The sequence below is a fragment of the Macaca nemestrina genome, chromosome 9 (assembly GCF_043159975.1).
Source record: "Macaca nemestrina isolate mMacNem1 chromosome 9, mMacNem.hap1, whole genome shotgun sequence".
NCBI lineage: Eukaryota > Metazoa > Chordata > Mammalia > Primates > Cercopithecidae > Macaca > Macaca nemestrina.
Window position 1 is genome coordinate 34622737 of NC_092133.1, and position 19216 is coordinate 34641952.

At 37.9% G+C, this 19216-nt stretch overlaps 1 protein-coding gene across 9 annotated transcripts in view; it reads left to right on the forward strand.

Moving 5' to 3' along the window:
* Window positions 1-19216, forward strand: part of LOC105478425 (heparanase 2 (inactive)) — an 870370-nt gene that overhangs the window by 176581 nt on the left and 674573 nt on the right. For all 9 annotated transcript variants that reach the window (XM_071069334.1, XM_071069329.1, XM_071069335.1 and 6 more), the window contains one exon: window positions 11837-11998. In XM_071069334.1, coding sequence (XP_070925435.1) covers window positions 11837-11998 — 162 coding nt within the window. The remainder of the gene's footprint in view (window positions 1-11836; window positions 11999-19216) is intronic.

Sequence of the window (19216 nt, forward strand, 5' to 3'; positions counted from 1 at the left end):
GAAGGAATGGTAGCAGCTCCTCCTTGTACCTCTGGTAGAACTCAGCTGTGAATCCATCTGGTCCTGGACTTTTTTGGATTGGTAGGCTATTAATTGTTGCCTCAATTTCAGAGCCTGTTATTGGTCTATTCAGGGATTCAGCTTCTTCCTGGTTTAGTCTTGGGAGAGTGTAACTGTCCAGGAAATTATCCATTTCTTCTAGATCTTCTAGTTTATTTGCGTAGAGGTGTTTATAGTATTCTCTGATGGTAGTTTGTATTTCTGTGGGGTCGGTGGTGATATCCCCTTTATCATTTTTTATTGCATCTATTTGATTCTTCTCTCTTTTCTTCTTTATTAGTCTTGCTAGCGGTCTGTCAATTTTGTTGATCTTTTCAAAAAACCAACTCCTGGATTCATTGATTTTTTGGAGGGTTTTTTGTGTCTCTATCTCTTTCAGTTCTGCTCTGATCTTAGTTATTTCTTGCCTTCTGCTAGCTTTTGAATGTGTTTGCTCTTGCTTCTCTAGTTCTTTTAATTGTGATGTTAGAGTGTCAATTTTAGATCTTTCCAGCTTTCTCTTGTGGGCATTTAGTGCTATAAATTTCCCTCTACACAGTGCTTTAAATGTGTCCCAGAGATTCTGGTACGTTGTATCTTTGTTCTCATTGGTTTCAAAGAACATCTTTATTTCTGCCTTCATTTCGTTGTGTACCCAGTAGTCATTCAGGAGCAGGTTATTCAGTTTCCATGTAGTTGAGCGGTTTTGATTGAGTTTCTTAGTCCTGAGTTCTAGTTTGATTGCACTGTGGTCTGAGAGACTGTTTGTTATAATTTCTGTTTTTTTACATTTGCTGAGGAGTGCTTTACTTAAAATTATGTGGTCAATTTTGGAATAAGTGTGATGTGGTGCTGAGAAGAATGTATATTCTGTTGATTTGGTGTAGAGAGTTCTGTAGATGTCTATTAGGTCTGCTTGCTGCAGAGATGAGTTCAATTCCTGGATATCCTTGTTAACTTTCTGTCTCATTGATCTGTCTAATGTTGACAGTGGGGTGTTGAAGTCTCCCATTATTACTGTGTGGGAGTCTAAGTCTCTTTGTAAGTCTCTAAGGGCTTGCTTTATGAATCTGGGTGCTCCTGTATTGGGTGCATATATATTTAGGATGGTTAGCTCTTCCTGTTGAATTGATCCCTTTACCGTTATGTAATGGCCTTCTTTTTCTCTTTTGATCTTTCATGGTTTAAAGTCTGTTTTATCAGAGACTAGTATTGCAACCCCTGCTTTTTTCTGTTCTCCATTTGCTTGGTAGATCTTCCTCCATCCCTTTATTTTGAGCCTATGTATGTCTCTGCATGTGAGATGGGTCTCCTGAATACCGCAGACTGATGGGTCTTGACTCTTTATCCAGTTTGCCAATCTGTGTCTTTTAATTGAACCGTTTAGTCCATTTACATTTAAGGTTAATATTGTTATGTGTGAACTTGATCCTGCCATTATGATATTAACTGGTTATTTTGCTCGTTAGTTGATGCAGTTTCTTCCTAGCCTCGATGGTCTTTACATTTTGGCATGTTTTTGCAATGGCTGGTACCGGTTGTTGCTTTCCATAATTAGTGCTTCCTTCAGGGTCTCTTGTAAGGCAGGCCTGGTGGTGACAAAATCTCTAAGCATTTGCTTATCTGTAAAGGATTTTATTTCTCCTTCACTTATGAAACTTAGTTTGGCTGGATATGAAATTCTGGGTTTAAAATTCTTTTCTTTAAATGTTCAATATTGGCCCCCACTCTCTTCTGGCTTGGAGAGTTTCTGCCGAGAGATCTGCTGTTAGTCTGATGGGCTTCTCTTTGTGGGTAACCCGACCTTTCTCTCTGGCTGCCCTTAAGATTTTTTCCTTCATTTCAACTTTGGTGAATCTGGCAATTATGTGTCTTGGAGTTGCTCTTCTCGAGGAGTATCTTTGTGGCGTTCTCTGTATTTCCTGGATTTGAATGTTCGCCTGCCCTACTAGGTTGGGGAAGTTCTCCTGGATGATATCCTGAAGAGTGTTTTCCAACTTGGTTCCATTTTCCCCCTCACTTTCCGGCACCCCAATCAGACGTAGATTTGGTCTTTTTACATAATCCCATACTTCTTGCAGGCTTTGTTCATTTCTTTTTCTTCTTTTTTCTTTAGATTTCTCGCTTCATTTCATTCATTTGATCCTCAATCGCTGATACTGTTTCTTCCAGTTGATCGAGTCAGTTACTGAAGCTTGTGCATTTGTCACTTATTTCTCGTGTCATGGTTTTCATCTCTGTCCGTTTGTTTATGGCCTTCTCTTCATTAATTATTCTAGTTATCAATTCTTCCACTCCTTTTGCAAGCTTTTTAGTTTCTTTGCCCTGGGTACGTAATTCCTCCTTTAGCTCTGAGAAGTTTGATGGACTGAAGCCTTCTTCTCTCATCTCGTCAAAGTCATTCTCCGTCCAGCTTTGATCCGTTGCTGGCGATGAGCTGCGTTCCTTTGGAGGGGGAGATGAGCTCTTATTTTTTGAATTTCCAGCTTTTCTGCCCTGCTTTTTCCCCATCTTTGTGGTTTTATCTGCCTCTGGTCTTTGATGAAGGTGATGTACTGATGGGATTTTGGTGTGGGTGTCCTTCCTTTTTGTTAGTTTTCCTCCTAACATTCAGGACTCTCAGCTGTAGGTCTGTTGGAGATTGCTTGAGGTCCACTCCAGACCCTGTTTGCCTGGGTGTCAGCAGCAGAGGCTGCAGAATATAGAATACTGCTGAACAGCGAGTGTACCTGTCTGATTCTTGCTTTGGAAGCTTCCTCTCAGGGATGTACTCCACCGTGTGAGGTGTGGGAGTCGGTCCGCCCCTAGTGGAGGAAGTCTCCCAGTTAGGCTACTCAGGGGTCAGGGACCAACTTGAGCAGGCAGTCTGTCCGTTCTCAGATGTCAACCTCTGTGTTGGGAGATCCACCGCTCTCTTCAAAGCTGTCAGACAGAGTTGCTTGCATCTGCAGAGGTTTCTGCTGCTTTTTGTTGTTGTTGTTGTTGTTTAGCTGTGCCCTGTCCCCAGAGGTGGAGTCTACAGAGACTGGCAGGCCTCCTTGAGCTGCTGTGAGCTCCACCCAGTTCGATCTTCCCAGGGCTTTGTTTACCTACTTAAGCCTCAGCAATGGCGGGCGCCCCTCCCCCATCCTTGCTGCTGCCTTGCGGTTAGATCGCAGACTGCTGTGTAGCAATGAGGAAGGCTCCATGGGCATGGGACCCTCCTGGCCAGGTGTGGGATATAATCTCCTGGTGTGCCCATTTGCTTAAAGCGCAGTATTGGGGTGGGAGTTATCCGATTTTCCAGGTGTTGTGTGTCTCTGTTCCCCTGGCTAGGAAAAGGGATTCCCTTCCCCCTTGCGCTTCCCAGGTGAGGCGATGCCTTGCCCTGCTTCAGCTCTCACTGGTCGGGCTGCAACAGCTGACCAGCACCGATTGTCCGGCACTCCCCAGTGAGATGAACCCAGTACCTCAGTTGATAATGCAGAAATCACTTGTCTTCTGTGTCGCTCGCGCTGGGAGCTGGAGACTGGAGCTGTTCCTATTTGGACATGTTGCTCCGCCCTCCTCAACTCCTACTTAATTCTTATAAATTACAATGACTTTACTCAAATTCAGCTTCTTTTCTTATTCTTTCTATTGTGTTAATTTTGTTCTTTATATTACTATACATCTATATATGGTATAACTAAAACATTTTCTTCTTTATATAATCTTACGAGTTTTTAAAACATGTAAAAGAGAAAAGGATTTTTGTTTATTTACATATTTACAATTTCTAGTGTATTTCATTTCTTCCTGTGTATTTGAGTTATTACTTGATATCATTGCCTTTTAACCTGAAGCACTTCCTTTAATATTTCTTGTGTTGCAGGTCTGCTAGCAACAAATTCTCTCAGTCTTTTTTTTTTTTTTTTGAGATGGAGTCTCGCTGTGTCGCCCAGGCTGAAGTGCAGTGGCGTGATCTCAGCTCACTGCAAGCTCCGCCTCTCAGGTTCACGCCATTCTCCTGCCTCAGCCTCCCAAGTAGCTGGGACTACAGGTGCCCACCACCACATCTGGCTAATTTTTTGTATTTTTAGTAGAGACAGGGTTTCATCGTGTTAGCTAGGATGGTCTTCATCTCCTGACCTCGTGATCTGCCTGCCTCGACCTCCCAAAGTGCTGGGGTTACAAGCATGAGCCACCAGGCCTGGCCTCTTTTTAAAGAAAATATGGAGATGACTTTATTTTGCCTTCATTTTTGAATGATAGTTTTGCTGAACATAGAATTATTGATTGTCAGAAGTTTTATTTTAGCAGTATTTATTTATGAGATAGGGTCTAACTCTGTTGCCCAAGTTGGAGTGCAGTGGTGCAGTCATAGGTAACTGCAACCTCAAACTCCTGAGCTCAAGCAATCCTCCTGTTTCAGCTTCCTAATAGCTGGAATTGTAAGTGCATGCCATCATGTCTGGCTAATTTTTTCCTTTATTTATTTATTTATTTTTAGGAGACAGGGTCTTGCTGTTACTTTTAGCACTTTGTAATTGCCATTCTACTGCTTTTTAGTCTGCATTGTTTCAAATTGGAAGTCAGCCATTAATTGTATTGTTTGTCCCCTTTATGGATTAGTTTTTTTCCTCCCCACTTTTAAGATTTTCTTTTTATCTTGGGCTTTTAACATCTTTATTATAATGTATCTAGATGTGGATATCTTTGTGCTGAGTTTTGTTGTACTTGTACTTGAGGTTTGTGGTACTTCTTGAATCTGTGGATTAATGATTTTTATCAAATTTTGAATGTTTTTGGTCATTATCTCTTCAAACAATTCTGCCCTTTATTTTTCCTCTCCTTGTAGGACTCCCATTATGCATATGTTTGATTGCTTCATGTAGTCCCATAATTCTCTGAGGCTGTGGTCATTTTTCCTTGGTCTTTTTTCTCTTTGTTTTTCAGGTTAGGTCATTTCTATTCATCTGTCTTTAAGTTCTCAGATTTTTTTCCTGCTCCTTTCTCAAATCTGCTGTTAAGCCTATCTAGTGTAGTTTTCATTTCAGTGACTCTACTTTTCAACTCTAGAATATTCATTTAGTTCTTTTTAAAAATAAAGTTTCTATTTTTTAATCTTGGTCCCCTACTTATTGAATCATTGTAACTTTTTAATTGTTTAAACGTGGCTTCTTTGTAATTTTAAAAACACATATCTTTTTAAGAATTTTTTTCTGCTGGGTCCATACAGAATTAGTTCTATTGACTGCTTCCCCCCACCCCAAATGTGGTTTACACTTTCCTATTTTTTTGCATGGCTTGTAATATTTTATTGGAAACTGGCTATTTTATATAGATTATAGCCAATCTATAGCATTCCCCTCTTGCTGATCTTTGTTGTTTTGTGATCAAAGTAGTTCTTTTTTTTCCCTGACAATTGTTGTTTTGTGTTTTCTTTGTTTTTTAGTAAGTTATGTGGACTTAATATCTTTTTGTTGTGCTGTTACTGATCTTTTTTTACAGTTTTTAAAATTTTTATTTTTATTTTTTAACTTGGTTTCCTAGGGTTTGCCTCTGAGTCTGCATAGCTTAGTGATCAGCCAATGACTGTTCAGAGGATGTTTCAAACATTTTGGACCCTTAATGTTTTTACTTTGAGCTGATGGATTTCTTTGTGGATTGATAAACACATTAAGTTTTGTGGCGTTTTTTTGGTCTTTTTCACTTTATTCTTTCCTCCTGATCTCTTGGGTCTCTCCCATGTTTGTGCATAGCCTCCCCATTAGCCAGTTATGTGTGAAGAACTTAGCCTATGTTGGGGCTCCCTTGCATGTGCACATAGCCTGCTAGTCAGCCAAGCTTGTGTGGAAAGCATATATAGCTCATTTTATGTCTCCTGAAGTGCCAGGGTCTTTCTATTAAAGTGTTTAGCTAGGCCAGATGTGGTGGCTCATGCCTGTAATCCCAGCACTTTGGGAGGCTGAGGCAGGGGGATTGTTTGAGACAAGGAGTTTGAGACCAGCCTAGGAAAGATAGTGAGATTTCATCTCTACACAAAATTTTAAAAAATTAGCCAGGTATGGTGGTGTGTCCCTGTAGTTCTGACTGTTTGGGACACTAAGGTGGGAGGATTGCTTGAGCCTAGGAGTTCGAGGCTGTGGTGGGCTATGATCATGCCACTGCACTCCAGCCTGGGTGACAGAGTAAGACACTGTCTTAAAAATTTTTTTGTTTGGCTGGTCTGCCAGTCTGTCATTTGTCTCAACCAGAACCGCTACCTTAGGCTAGCACTGCTGTGGGTTACTAACTGGTAAGTTTATGGAAAAGGTGTGGAAGAAAGAATAAACAAAAATACAAATGCTTTTGTACCTAGATATCCAGAAATAATTATAGACAATAAATGGATTCTAGTGCATCAACTTTGGTGCTAGATGCCCACTCCTTTGTTGCATCTGTCAGAGTATGTATTGGGTAGTTTGGCATCCTTGAATTGTATACTAGGGTAAGGATCATAAGGGGAGATGGGAAGAGGCGTATGGATAGCTTGATATTTGGACTCAAGTTTGGAACTAATTTCATTACATAACAACAAAGAATATCTATAAGAGGGAAGAACTGGCAGGGGGAATAAAGAGGCTTAGAGATCATCCAGGCCAGCAACTCCCCAGTTTGGTATACCAGGAAAAAAAATAAGCATAGGGTTTTTAATTTTTAGTTTAGAGTTTTATGATTATTTGGTAAATTAGTTAAATGTATATCTAAGTTTTCTGGCTTTGAGTCTTTATTCTTTGTATTATGTCTGACAAAGACACAAGAAAAGCACACATTTTTTTGGAACCATAAAAGTGTTGAAATGACCTAAAAAATACTATCCTCCAGTAATAACTTTCTGATATTACAATGTGATGTTATTATTGACAACCACTGAAACATATGGCACTTGTTGAATGCCTAATATGTCTCTATTACTGTGATAAGTTCATTACAATTAAGCTATTGGTATTTTCATGTTTCTAAAAAAGGAAATTCCCTTCTTTGTTAGGAAAGGCATTGAGAGATTTAGTGGTTTGTCCAAGAGCTCTCAGATATTAGTACTAGAGGGATCCAAACTTGTATATATTTGAATTCAAAACCTGTGCTTTTTAACCATCCTGCTATATTGCCTCACATAATATAGGTGAAAGTATCTAATCTTGTATCTGGCAGGTTTTAATATCTGTATTGAAATTGCTTCATTATGCCTGGGTCACCCATTCTCTGCTTGAATATCTCCAGGGATGGGAAACTTACTCCTTCATGAAGTAGTCCTTTTCCTTATTTGACAGCTTCTGTTGTTAAAAAAGTTTTCTCACATGGAACTGAACAGTAGGTTTGTTTTTTGCGTACTCCCATAATGTTTGGCTTTTTGGATTGACACAGAATCAGTCAACTATTTCTTCTGTATAGTTGAAAGCAAGTCATCTTTGGCTCTTTGTTTGCCAGGCTCAGTTTCAGCTATTTTGTTTTATTTTATTTTGTGTATATATATATATGTATGTATTTATTTATTTTAAAAATTTCAATAGTTTTGCAGAACAGGTGGTGTTTGGTTACATGCATAAGTTATTTAGTGGTGATTTCAGAGATTTTGGTGCACCCATCACCCAAGCAGTATACACTATTCCCAGTATATAGTCTTCCATTCGTCACCTGACTCTTGCCTTTCCTTCCGAGTCCCCAAAGTCCATTGTATCATTGTTTCAGCTGTTTTTAAAGATCAACATTATTTTCCATATTTGTACTTTTCTTTGGATGTACTCTAGATTATCAGGATTCATCTGAGACTATTATAGCTGGAAATATATAATACCATAAGCAGGATACTAATTAGAAAAATAATTATAGGTACTCTTCATTGTGCTCTTATTATATGCATAGTGCAATGCCTTTTGTGTATCTGTACAACAGTAGATAAAGAAATGGAAACTTAGAAAGGTATTTTGTCTGCCACTTTTGTAACTAATAAGCGAGTACCAAGCCAGGATTTGAACAGAGGTCTGCTTGACTCCAAACTCTTGACTGTGCTGCACTTGGTAGGCATGGAAAGTAGCATAGCTGTGTTGCCTCCTTTATTCTGCATGTTTTGGTTCTGTTAATTTAGACTAAGATTGCATTAATCATTTTGGCAGCAATATCATAGCACCGACTTATATTAAGCTGGTATTCAACCAAAGCCTACAAATCTTAAGATCTTAAGTATATGAGCTTCTGTTTGGTCTGGCTTTCCCATCTTAAATCTTATGTCGTTAATTTTCAGTATAAATGTCGGACTTTGTGTTCATGTCTTTAACTTCCATTTTTGGGATTTCAGCATAAGTTTTTAGATTTCCAAGATAATTTTGAATTTTGAGTGTGTCATATATGATACTAACTCTTCTTCCAGATATATTACCATGCGCTTCTTTAGTAAGTATCTTTGCTTTGTGTTTATCTAGTCATTGATACAATTTCAAACAGATTAGAGTTGAATAAGGAATCCATACTTTAGATACAGCATATCTATTTTTTCCCTAAATATTTTTGAAATCTGCTTTTCTAAAGTTTAGGACATACATTTGGCCATGTTCACAGTTTTCTTTTCTTACTGTTATTAATATAAAGGTAATGTAGTCACTTTATTTCAAGGTTCTTGTTGGAATGATATTGAGGATATCGGTTGTAATTGTTGCTTCTGCTGCATTCTGAGCAATATATTTATTAGATAGGAAATAGGGAGTTTAGTTGGTATTCTACTCTTCAAATTAGACTTATATCAGAAGATATCAGGATAATTGAAACTCTCCTTCACTTTTTATAGTGTGTTTTGATACAAGTTTTATAATCTTTTCTGAGAAAGCATCATCCATATTTCTTTTCCACATGGACAGTCTATGGAATACCATTGTAATAGTATAATTCAGTTTTTCTTTTTAGTTCCTGCTTTTATTGTTTAATGTAATTCTACTATTAAGCTCATGAGTTTCATATAGGAGCTCTGAAAAGAGCACAGAAATTGGCTTTGAACATCCCTGGATTTGAGGACTGACCCGGTTATGTGAACTTGTGCAAGTCAAGCTTTGTGGACCTCAGTTACCTCGTATTTAAGATAGACGTTATAATGGTGTTCTTTATCATTTAGGATTATACAACAGGTTAAAATTTTAAAAACAAGTAACTGACTATTAATGACTTACATAAATAGTATATTTGTCTCATATGACAAGAAATTAAGAGATAGGCAGTTTAGCATAGCTATGGTAAGTTAGTAAAGACGTTAGGGACTTCAGCTCTTTCCGTTTTTCTGTTCAACACCTTTAGTGTGTAATCCTTTACCTTCTTGCTGCTTCTTCTTCTTCTTTTTTTTTTTTTTTGAGATGGAGCCTCACTCTGTTGCCCAGGCTGGAGTGCAGTGGCACGATCTCGGCTCACTGCAACCTCTGCCTCCCTGGTTCAAGCAATTCTCCTGCCTCAGCCTCCTGAGTAGCTGAAACTGCAGTCATGTGCCACCACGCCCAGCTAATTTTTTATTTTTAATAGAGATGGGGTTTCACTGTGTTGCCAGGCTGGTCTTGAACTCCTGACCTCAAGTAATCCACCTGCCTCAGCCTCCCAAAGTGCTGGGATTACAGGCGTTAGCCACTGTGCCTGACCCCTACTCTTGCTTCTTGACTCAAGGCTACAAAGTGGCTACTAGAACTCTGGGCTTCATATCTATGTTTCAGACATAGAGAATAGGAGGGACTAAAGGGAAAAACTGAGTTTCTCTTAGTGAGGCTCTCTCTTTTAATCTGACAAAGGCAGTCCCCCTTTAAGATGTCTGCCTGCAGCTCATTTTCCAGAACCATGTTACATGACTACCCTTTTCTGCGAGGAAAGCTGGGAAATTGTATAGTGTAGCCTTTCAGTCTCTATAATAGATGAAGGCAAGGGAGAAGGGATTGTGTTTAGGGTTTGGGTCAGCCAGTCAACAATGTCTGCCGTTTACTTTGATAGGATTTTTGGAAGGATCTAATTAGATGATGTAATCCAAAAAGTTTTATAGAATATAATTTATGTAAATGTAAACTGTATTATTCCTCTTGACTTCTATTGAATTGTCTTAAAATCTAGTATATTCTTAAACTAACTTATCCAATTTTTGTATTTAAGTCTCAGAAAATCTGTGAGACTAGTTATTTGTTAAATGAGTTCACTTTATTACCCATATTCAAGAAATTGGTATATACATGTTTAGGCATAAATACTGCATTAATTCTACTCAGCTCTCCTGTTTTAATCTAAGAGTTAGTGAGGACTATTTTCACATCTGGCTTATCTTCGTGTGCCACACATCCTAACCCTCATAGTCATGGGTTTGTATTTATACCTGGGCTTTTCTTTTAGAAATCTGAAAGAAAAGACTACTTCTCCAGAACAGTGTTCCACCCTTTTTGCCATATGCCCTGTTTTCTCTTAAGTGTTACTGAATATAGCTTTCCTTTTAGTACCATTAATGTGGGCATTAGTTTTGTTCTTTCCAAAATCATTGGTGTCAAAAGTGGCCAAGCAGTTAATTTTTAGCTCCATTAAAATTCTTCAGTTTTGTTATGCAAAACTTGCAAATTTTTGGAGTTGCCACCTAGATTACTGCTGATGGTATCATTTATACCTGTGATAGTCAGTTGAATTATATTTTAATTTGTAAAAAATTAATAAGTAACTTTAGGGCATGAGAGCTTCCTGCTAATTTGGAAGCATTCTTTTTTTTTTTTTTTTTTTTTTTTTTTGACAGAGTCTGCCTGTATTGCCCAGGGTAGAATGGAGTGCAGTGGCGCAATCTCGGCTCACTGCAACCTCCGCCTCCTGGGTTAAGCGCTTCTCCTGCCTCAACCTCCCAGGTAGCTGGGACTACAGGTGCATGCCACCATGCCTGGCTAGTTTTTTGTATTTTTAGTAGAGACAGGGTTTCACCATATTGCTCAGGCTGGTCTTGAACTCCTGACCTCGTGGTCTGCCCACCTTGGCCTCCCAAAGTGCTGGGATTACAGGCGTGAGCCACCGCACCCGGCCAAAGCATTCTGTGTGATTTTTTCTTTTTGAGGAAGCTGTTTTCTGGAGACTACATCTGCTTTGAATGAAAATCATACTGAAGTACAAAAAGCAGTATGGGAAAATAATTGGGGAAAAGGCAGATCTGCCATGACTCCAGACCTCCTGTGCTCTCTTCAGTGACTCAAAAAATATTTCTGGATTGAAAAAATGATTACTGAGTCAGAATTAAACTATTTTACTCGAGGTACATGAAAAATAGCAGAAAAATCCCTGACCAGGTGAGCCATAGATCGGCAGCTCTAACTTGAGCTGAGTAGGCTGGCTGGCAGGTGAATTTAAAGATAGACCAAGTATCCTAAATACACATGCTGGAGCTATCACCTGGTCTTTAGCATGAGGTAGAGAGAATGACCTTCATAGTTACTAGTATTCAAAATTGCATTATAATACTTTTTCACATGGAAAATGGTAAGATATCTTAAGAAAAGGCCCCAGGAGGTAAATAAGTCCTGAAGGTGAGTTGGGAAGGAGAATTGAGGAGTGAGAATCTTAAATGATGTCAGAGAGAGCTAAGGAACAGATAGATCTCCCAAGAATTTGGAAATGACCAGAGGAACTTTCAGGATATGTCATGGAGTTGGAGAGCCTTCTGATTGATTACTTATGCATCTTTTTAGGCTAATAAAAATGTTGGTAGCTTATTAATTCTGTCATTTTGGGTGAAACAAGACTTTGATGGTGTATTATTTTTTGTTTTGTTTTAGTTTTTGCTGCCTGCCTTCTTTCTTTCTTTTTGTAGACATTGTTCGAAGTGATGTTGCCTTAGATAAACAGAAAGGCTGCAAGATTGCCCAGCACCCTGATGTTATGCTGGAGCTCCAAAGGGAGAAGGCAGCTCAGATGCATCTGGTTCTTCTAAAGGAGCAATTCTCCAATACTTACAGTAATCTCATATTAACAGGTAAGGCAATTGGAGTTGGTTGAAATCTTAGAGCATTCAGTTAGTAACTTATTATTTGGGGTACACATCTGTCTGTCTACACCTACTATATCACTGTTTAAATTGTAATGACTTGTCTCTCTATTACAAATATTCCTTGTAGTTTGCAAATATGTTTTGGTTTGAAGTTATGGGTGATTCCGCATGTGTTTTCTTCTCAAAACACAGAACCAATGAAAACCTAATGAAACCTTTAAAAATGTGACTTTCTAGATGTGTGCTAGTAGATTTGAGAGAATACTAAATTTGGTGTCTTTTAAGAAGCAGCTATTTTCCGCTTTCCGTGTATGCCCTTTCTGTGAACCCAGTGAATATAAAGATGAAATGTAAAAGAGATAATGGTCTTCAGGCAGAGCAGAGAATGTTCTATTCTTGGTGGAGTTCGGAAATATCTAGGGAATTTGATTTTCTTTTTAAGAGCAAAGAGGCTATGAGACTGAGTCATGCTCCCTTACATCCTTGGTTCTAGGAGGAAAGCGAATATGTGTCAGGGCTGCAAGGAGAATCAACTTTCTTCAGGGCTGCTTGCAAACTTGCTGGTAATGAGCAAACGAGCTGCGTGCTTTTGTCAGGCTTTGGAAAAGATTGTAATAGCAGAATATTATGTGAGAATCATTAAGGATTTGAGATGAACTCAGAAGAGCAGTCCAAGTTACCTCCATTTTCTTGAGACCACATAAGGCAGATCTACATTATATTGATCCAAATAAAAAAATCAAAAGTATGTGTTTTCCCTTGTTTATGAACATTAAAAAATAAAAAGATGGATTGTCTGACATGCTATGAACATCTCACACTTATTTTTGTAAGCTCTAAGTTAGGAAAACTTTAACTTTTTTTTTTTACAGGCTTCTTGGCATGTCACCAGGAATTGCTGAGTGGCAACCAAATTGTTTTGCTTTTAGAAAAGTAAGAGACTCTTCCAGCTTTTCATCTTGTACCTGGTGAAAAACCCAACAGCATGAGATGAAAGCCAGACTTAAACGTGGCTTTGGTGAGCAGAGAAGGGGATTATGGATTTCATAAGTATAGGCCCTGTTTTATGCTCCTTGGTAGGTCATTAAGAAGGGAAAACTTAAAAGTGATTTATGGCCAATGCGTGTATTTCCCTAAATTGGTTAGTGAAACTGGGTTTAAGTTTAGATGTTTGGGAAGAGCATAGATGTTTCTTCAGGTTTTTTCAGTCAACCTCATATGTATGTGTGCATGTGTGTTTATAAATGTGTGTGTGTGTGTGTGTGTGTGTGTAATATTTTCCAACTCAATGAGTGGAAATGAAATATTTTTATTCCATCTTTATTCTAATATATTTAGGCACTTGTTAGAGGGGTCAGACCTTGTGTTCTTTAATGTGGCATAGAAAGGGCTTAGGGTAATTCTAACCCCTAAACCGAGGCTCCAGAGTATGGCTTGGAGGCATATTATCTTTGAAAATGCAAGTGTTCTATTGAGTTTAGTGGAATCTCTTCTAATTCTCAGTAACATAATCCCTTTGGATGTTTATTCGCAGTTCAAACTGTTGGAATCAACATTGTCAACTTTTACCCTGACAACTTGCTTACTTTCTACTAAACAAACTTACCCTAGAGAAGAGCCTCTTTCCTGCTCTCACTTCTACTAAGCTGCTTCAAAGAGTCCTCAGGCATTTTCCACATTTTTCACCCAAATGCCTGTGCAGAGGTGGTACCTTACTGCAGACAGAGCATTTTGCATGTCCTGGTTTGTTTACATGAAAGTTCAAAAGGTTTTGGTTCCAGGTGTTGGGAAGAGATGGAGCCGTTTCAGTTTAACACCAATGGTAAAACTATTTTAATTTCCTTTAACTAAGTCTTTGATTTTACACAGTGTGGTTTTCTAATTGTTATGAAGTTTAATCCTTGATTTCTTGTATAAATCTTGAGAACATGGTCTCCAGACAGCTAAACATAATATTTAAACATAACTAAACTAACTTTTGTAAATATTTCCCTTTTCAGTGATGAATGTATATTGGTAAGAAGGGTGAGGTTGAAGGGGCAGGGACCTCTCAAATGAAGTGACTTTCTTTACCAACACATTCAGAACACATACTCCAGGATTTCTTTCTGTATAAGTCTGGCATAACACTTGAAATATCTGCAATGAAAGTATTTATGTGGGAACACAATGAGGAAACTGGGCCTCTACAATCTCAGAAAGGATCACTTTTTACATCTTTCTCCTCTACCCACCAGTTATTTATAGAATTTCATATGTATGGGTATATAGTAATTGTTTTCTGGTCAGTTACTGGTATATCCTTTATTTTAAAAATGGGACAACTAAAATATTGGTATAGTAACAAAAATTAAGTGATCGAGTGTTGATGGTTAAAAGCATGTTAAAAATGATAGTTGTTGAGTTCCACCTCACAAGCAAGTCCTCATTCTTTGATGTTCCACTGTTACCTGATGAGCCTGTCAGCTGTTGGTGGGAGAGGCATGGCTTCATATTCTACATTACAGCTAATGATCACTCTTAAATAGCCACTCCTTTACTCCAGATAAGGGCAAATTGTATTCTAGCTTTGAAGGTCTTTTAACCATTTAATAAAAGAAAACAACTCTATAATTGTTAGGGATAGCCCAGTTAATGGAAATAATAAAAACTAATAAAATTTAATGTATATACCTTGTTGAAGTATTCCTTATTGCATTATATTTGTAGAACAGTAGATTCTTTTAATATATTTTTTGCATAGTTTTAAACTTGTCTTAATGTTTTCATGTCAATGGTTTACATGATACTGGAAATAATGTTAGCCTTGCCTAGCCTAGAGGGTTTTTAAAGTAAACTCTAAGGTTACAGGGAGATGATGGAGTAATTCCAGTAGAGCATCAGTGATGGAACTGTTTTAAATGGTGATGAGTCATGTACTGCACTTTTCCCACTGACTCACCTATGGGGGCGTATATGTTTGTCCTGCAGTTTCTTGAGCTGGAGAGTGTTGTTATTGTGCATGTCACTCAACGAGTGGCTGATGAGAGGGAGAATTGGGTAGGAGACTTTAAAAAAAGAACAAGAATCAGATGTGTTCTTTGTGCTCTCATGATTCCTAATATAACAATGCTCTATACATTTGTTGAAAATGTTCTGCTGGGTAAATAATGAATTCATTAGAAGACTAATTTTTTTTTTTTTTTTTTTTTTTTTAGACAGAGTCTCACTCTGTCACCCAGGCTGGAGTGCAGTGGCATAATCTCCACTCATTGCAACCTCCATCTCCTGGGTTCAAGCGATTCTTCTGCCTCAGCCTCCGGAGTAGCTACAGGTGAATGCCACCACGCTCAGCTAATTTTTGTATTTTTAGTAGAGATGGGGTTTCACCATATTGGCCAGGCTGGTCTCAAACTCCTGACCTTGTGATCTGCCCGCCCTGGCCTCCCAAAGTGCTGGGATTACAGGCATGAGCCACTGCACCCAGCCAGAAGACTACTTTTTAGGTATAATATTGACATGTATTAAATAACTTTTATGGGTTTGAATTCAGTTGTCTCCCTTAATCTTGCTCCCTCCCCTTGAGGTATAAATTGAACTTCTGAGGTAGATCTTTGTGCTGTAATCAAATGAAAAACATAAAAGTTAAGTCAACCTTATGGGGAAATAACATTTCTAGGATTTTGTTTAGAACATAAACTCCTAGAGGGCAAGGAATATCATATGTGTGCAGCATTCTGGATTGCATGGAAAGTATAGTGAATGATCCTGAAATGAGGTCAAATTTCTAAAAATTTATTTGTGTTGGGAAAGTCATCTAGTCAACCATCTGTATCCAGACAGCTTGAAACTGTAGCCATTATAGATGGATGGCATTACACAGGACACTTTCTAATATTCCTTTATGAGGATTCTTATCATGTGTTGGCTGCCATTTTTGGTTTTCTACTCCAAACTAGACTGAGATTCCAGTGGTTGGCTTTATAGTGTTACTGTGGCAAATAAATTAAGCAGTGACTTCCACTTCCAGTTGTGGCCCATTCTGTTAACTTCAATTGAGCAAAAGTGTGCAAATCAGTGAAACAAGGACTGTTCTTTCAGTTAGCACAAACCATAATTATCTGGGGACTATTGCTACTTTATCAAAGTAAAATAATGTTTAAAAAATCACCTTGAAAAGTGATTATGTAGCACTGTGTGCTATTTATTACATGTTTATTAAAATACTGTAGAGTGATGTGGATTATATCACCATTATTTTACTTTGATAAAGTTGGAAGCAAATGCCAGGGGGATAAAACTTGATATTAAATAGTCTGTGATCCAGGAGTTTGGGTTGTGCTGTACATCCAATCACACCCACCTGGGTTCATATTGATACACAAATGTATTTCCCTACAAAGCAGAAAGTAAATAAAGTAGATGGTTCCTTGTCTCCTGACACTAATGTAAAATGTGACTCTTCTAGAGGTCTAAAGATTGTCACTTGTGTGTGTGTATATATATATATCCTAAACTTTCTAGGGAAATTTTTCAATATAAAAACTTATAGACTAGCCCCTGCAATGGTGAAAGACATGTTTTAGAACTAACTGATAAATGAAATCCTTGTATTCATGCTTTATAAGTAATAAATCTAGTAAACATCATAACTATTCAAGCACACTTGATGGGATTTTTAGTGTAATTTTTAATAACACGTACATATATTTAACCTCTCTTTTCACTTTTAGTTTTATTTGTTCATTAATTTTTATTATTTATTTATTTATTTATTTATTTATTTAAAATGTCAACAGCTTCAGGGGTACAAGTGGTTTTTGGTTTTATGGATGAATTGTGTAGTGGTGAAAAGTCTGAGATTTTAGTGCACTTGTCACTTGAGTAGTGTACATTCTACCCAATATCTAGTTTTTTGTCCTTTCCCTTTCTCCTGCTTCTGCTTCTGAGTCTCCAGTGTCCATTATACCACTCTGTATGCCTTTGCAAACCCATAGCTTAGCTTTCTTTTAAGTGAGAATATATGTTACTTGGTTTTCCATTCCTGAGTTACTGCACTTAGAATAATGAACTCCAGCTCCATGGAAGTTGCTGCAAAAGACATCATTTTATTCTTTGTTATGGCTAAGTAGTATTTCATGGTGTATATGTCCCATTTTCTTTATCCACTCATTGATTGATGGGCCCTCAGGTTGGTTCCAAATCTTTATAATTGTAAATTGTACTGCAATAAACATACATGTGAAGGTGTCTTTTTGATATAGTGGTTTCTTTTCCTTTGGGTAGATACCCAGTAGAGGGGTTGTTGGATTGCATACATTCAGCCTCTTTTTTCAAAAATTATTATACTTCAAGTTCTGGGGTACATGTGCAGAACGTGCAGTTTTGTTACATAGGTATACACGTGCCATGATGGCTTGTTGCACCCATCAACCTGTCACCTACATTAGCTATTTCTCCTAATGTTATCCCTCCCCTAGACCCCCCACCCCACAAAAGGCCCCAGTGTGTGATGTTCCCATCCCCATATCCATGTGTTCTCATTGTTCAACTCCCACTTATGAGAGAGAACATGCAGTGTTTGGGTTTCTGTTCTTGTGACCGTTTGCTGAGAATGATGGTTTCCAGCTTCATCCATGTCCCTGCAAAGGACATGAACTCATCCATTTTTATGGCTGCATAGTATTCCATGGTGTATATATGCCACATTTTCTTTATCCAGTCTATTATTGATGGACAATTGGGTTGGTTCCAAGTCTTTCCTATTGTAAATAGTGCCACAATAAACATATGTGTGCATGTGTCTTTATAGTAGAATGATTTATAATCATAAGTAGCTCTTATTATTTTGAGATACGTTCCATCAATACCCACTTTATTGAGAGATTTTAGCATGAAGGGGTGTTGAATTTTGTCGAACGCCTTTTCTGCATCTATTGAGATAATCATGTGGTTTTTGTGATTGGTGCTGTTTATGTGATGGATTACTTTTATTGATTTGCATATGTTGAACCAGCCTTGCATCCCATGGATGAAGCCGATTTGATCACAGTGGATAAGCTTTGGGATGTGCTGCTGGATTAGGTTTGCCAGTATTTTATTGAGGATTTTCACATCAATGTTCATCAGGAATATTGGCCTGAAAGTTTCTTTTTATGTTGTGTCTCTGCCAGGTTTTGGTATCAGGATGATGCTGGGCTCGTAAAATGAGTTAGGGAGGATTCCCTATTTTTCTGTTGTTTGGAATAGTTTCAGAAGGAATGGTACCTGTTCCTATTTGTACCTCTGGTAGAATTCGACTGTGGATCTGTCTGATTCTGGGCTTTTTTCGGTTGGTAGGCTATTAATTACTGCTTCAATTTCCAAACTTGTTATTGGTTTATTCAAGGATTCGACTTCTCCAAGTTTAGACTTGGGAGGGTGTATGTGTCCAGGAATTTATTCATTTCTTCTAGATTTTCTAGTTTATTTGCATAGAGGTGTTTATAGTATTCTCTGATGGTAGTTTGTATTTCTGTGGGAATAGTGATGATATCCCCTATATCATTTTTTATTGTGCCTATTTGATTCTTCTCTCATTTCTTTTCTATTAGTCTGGCTAGTGGTCTATTTATTTTGTTGATCTTTTCAAAAAACAGTTCCTGGATTCATTGATTTTTTGAAGCATTTTTCATGTCTCTATCTCCTTCAGTTCTGCTCTGATCTTAGTTATTACTTGTCTTCTGCTAGATTTTGAATTTGTTTGCTGTCGCTTCTCTAGTTCTTTAAATTTTGATGTTAGGGTGTCAATTTTTGATCTTTCCTGCTTTCTCTTGTGGGCATTTAGTGCTATAAATTTCCCTCTACACACTGCTTTAGCTGTTTCCTAGAGATTCTGGTATGTTGTGTCTTCATTCTCATTGGTTTCAAAGAACATCTTTATTTCTGCCTTCATTTCGTTATTTACCCAGTAGTCATTTAGGAGCAGGTTGTTTAGTTTCCATGTAGTTGTGCAATTTTGAGTGAGTTTCTTAATCCTGAGTTCTAGTTTGATTGCACTGTGGTCTGAGAGACTGTTATGATTTCCATTCTTTTGCATCTGCTGAGGAGTGTTTTACTTCCAATTATGTGGTCAATTTTAGAATAAGTGCGATGTGGTGCTGAGAAGAATATACATTCTGTTGATTTGGGGTGGAGAGTTCTTGAGATGTCTATTAGGTCCGCTTGGTCCAGAGTTGAATTCAA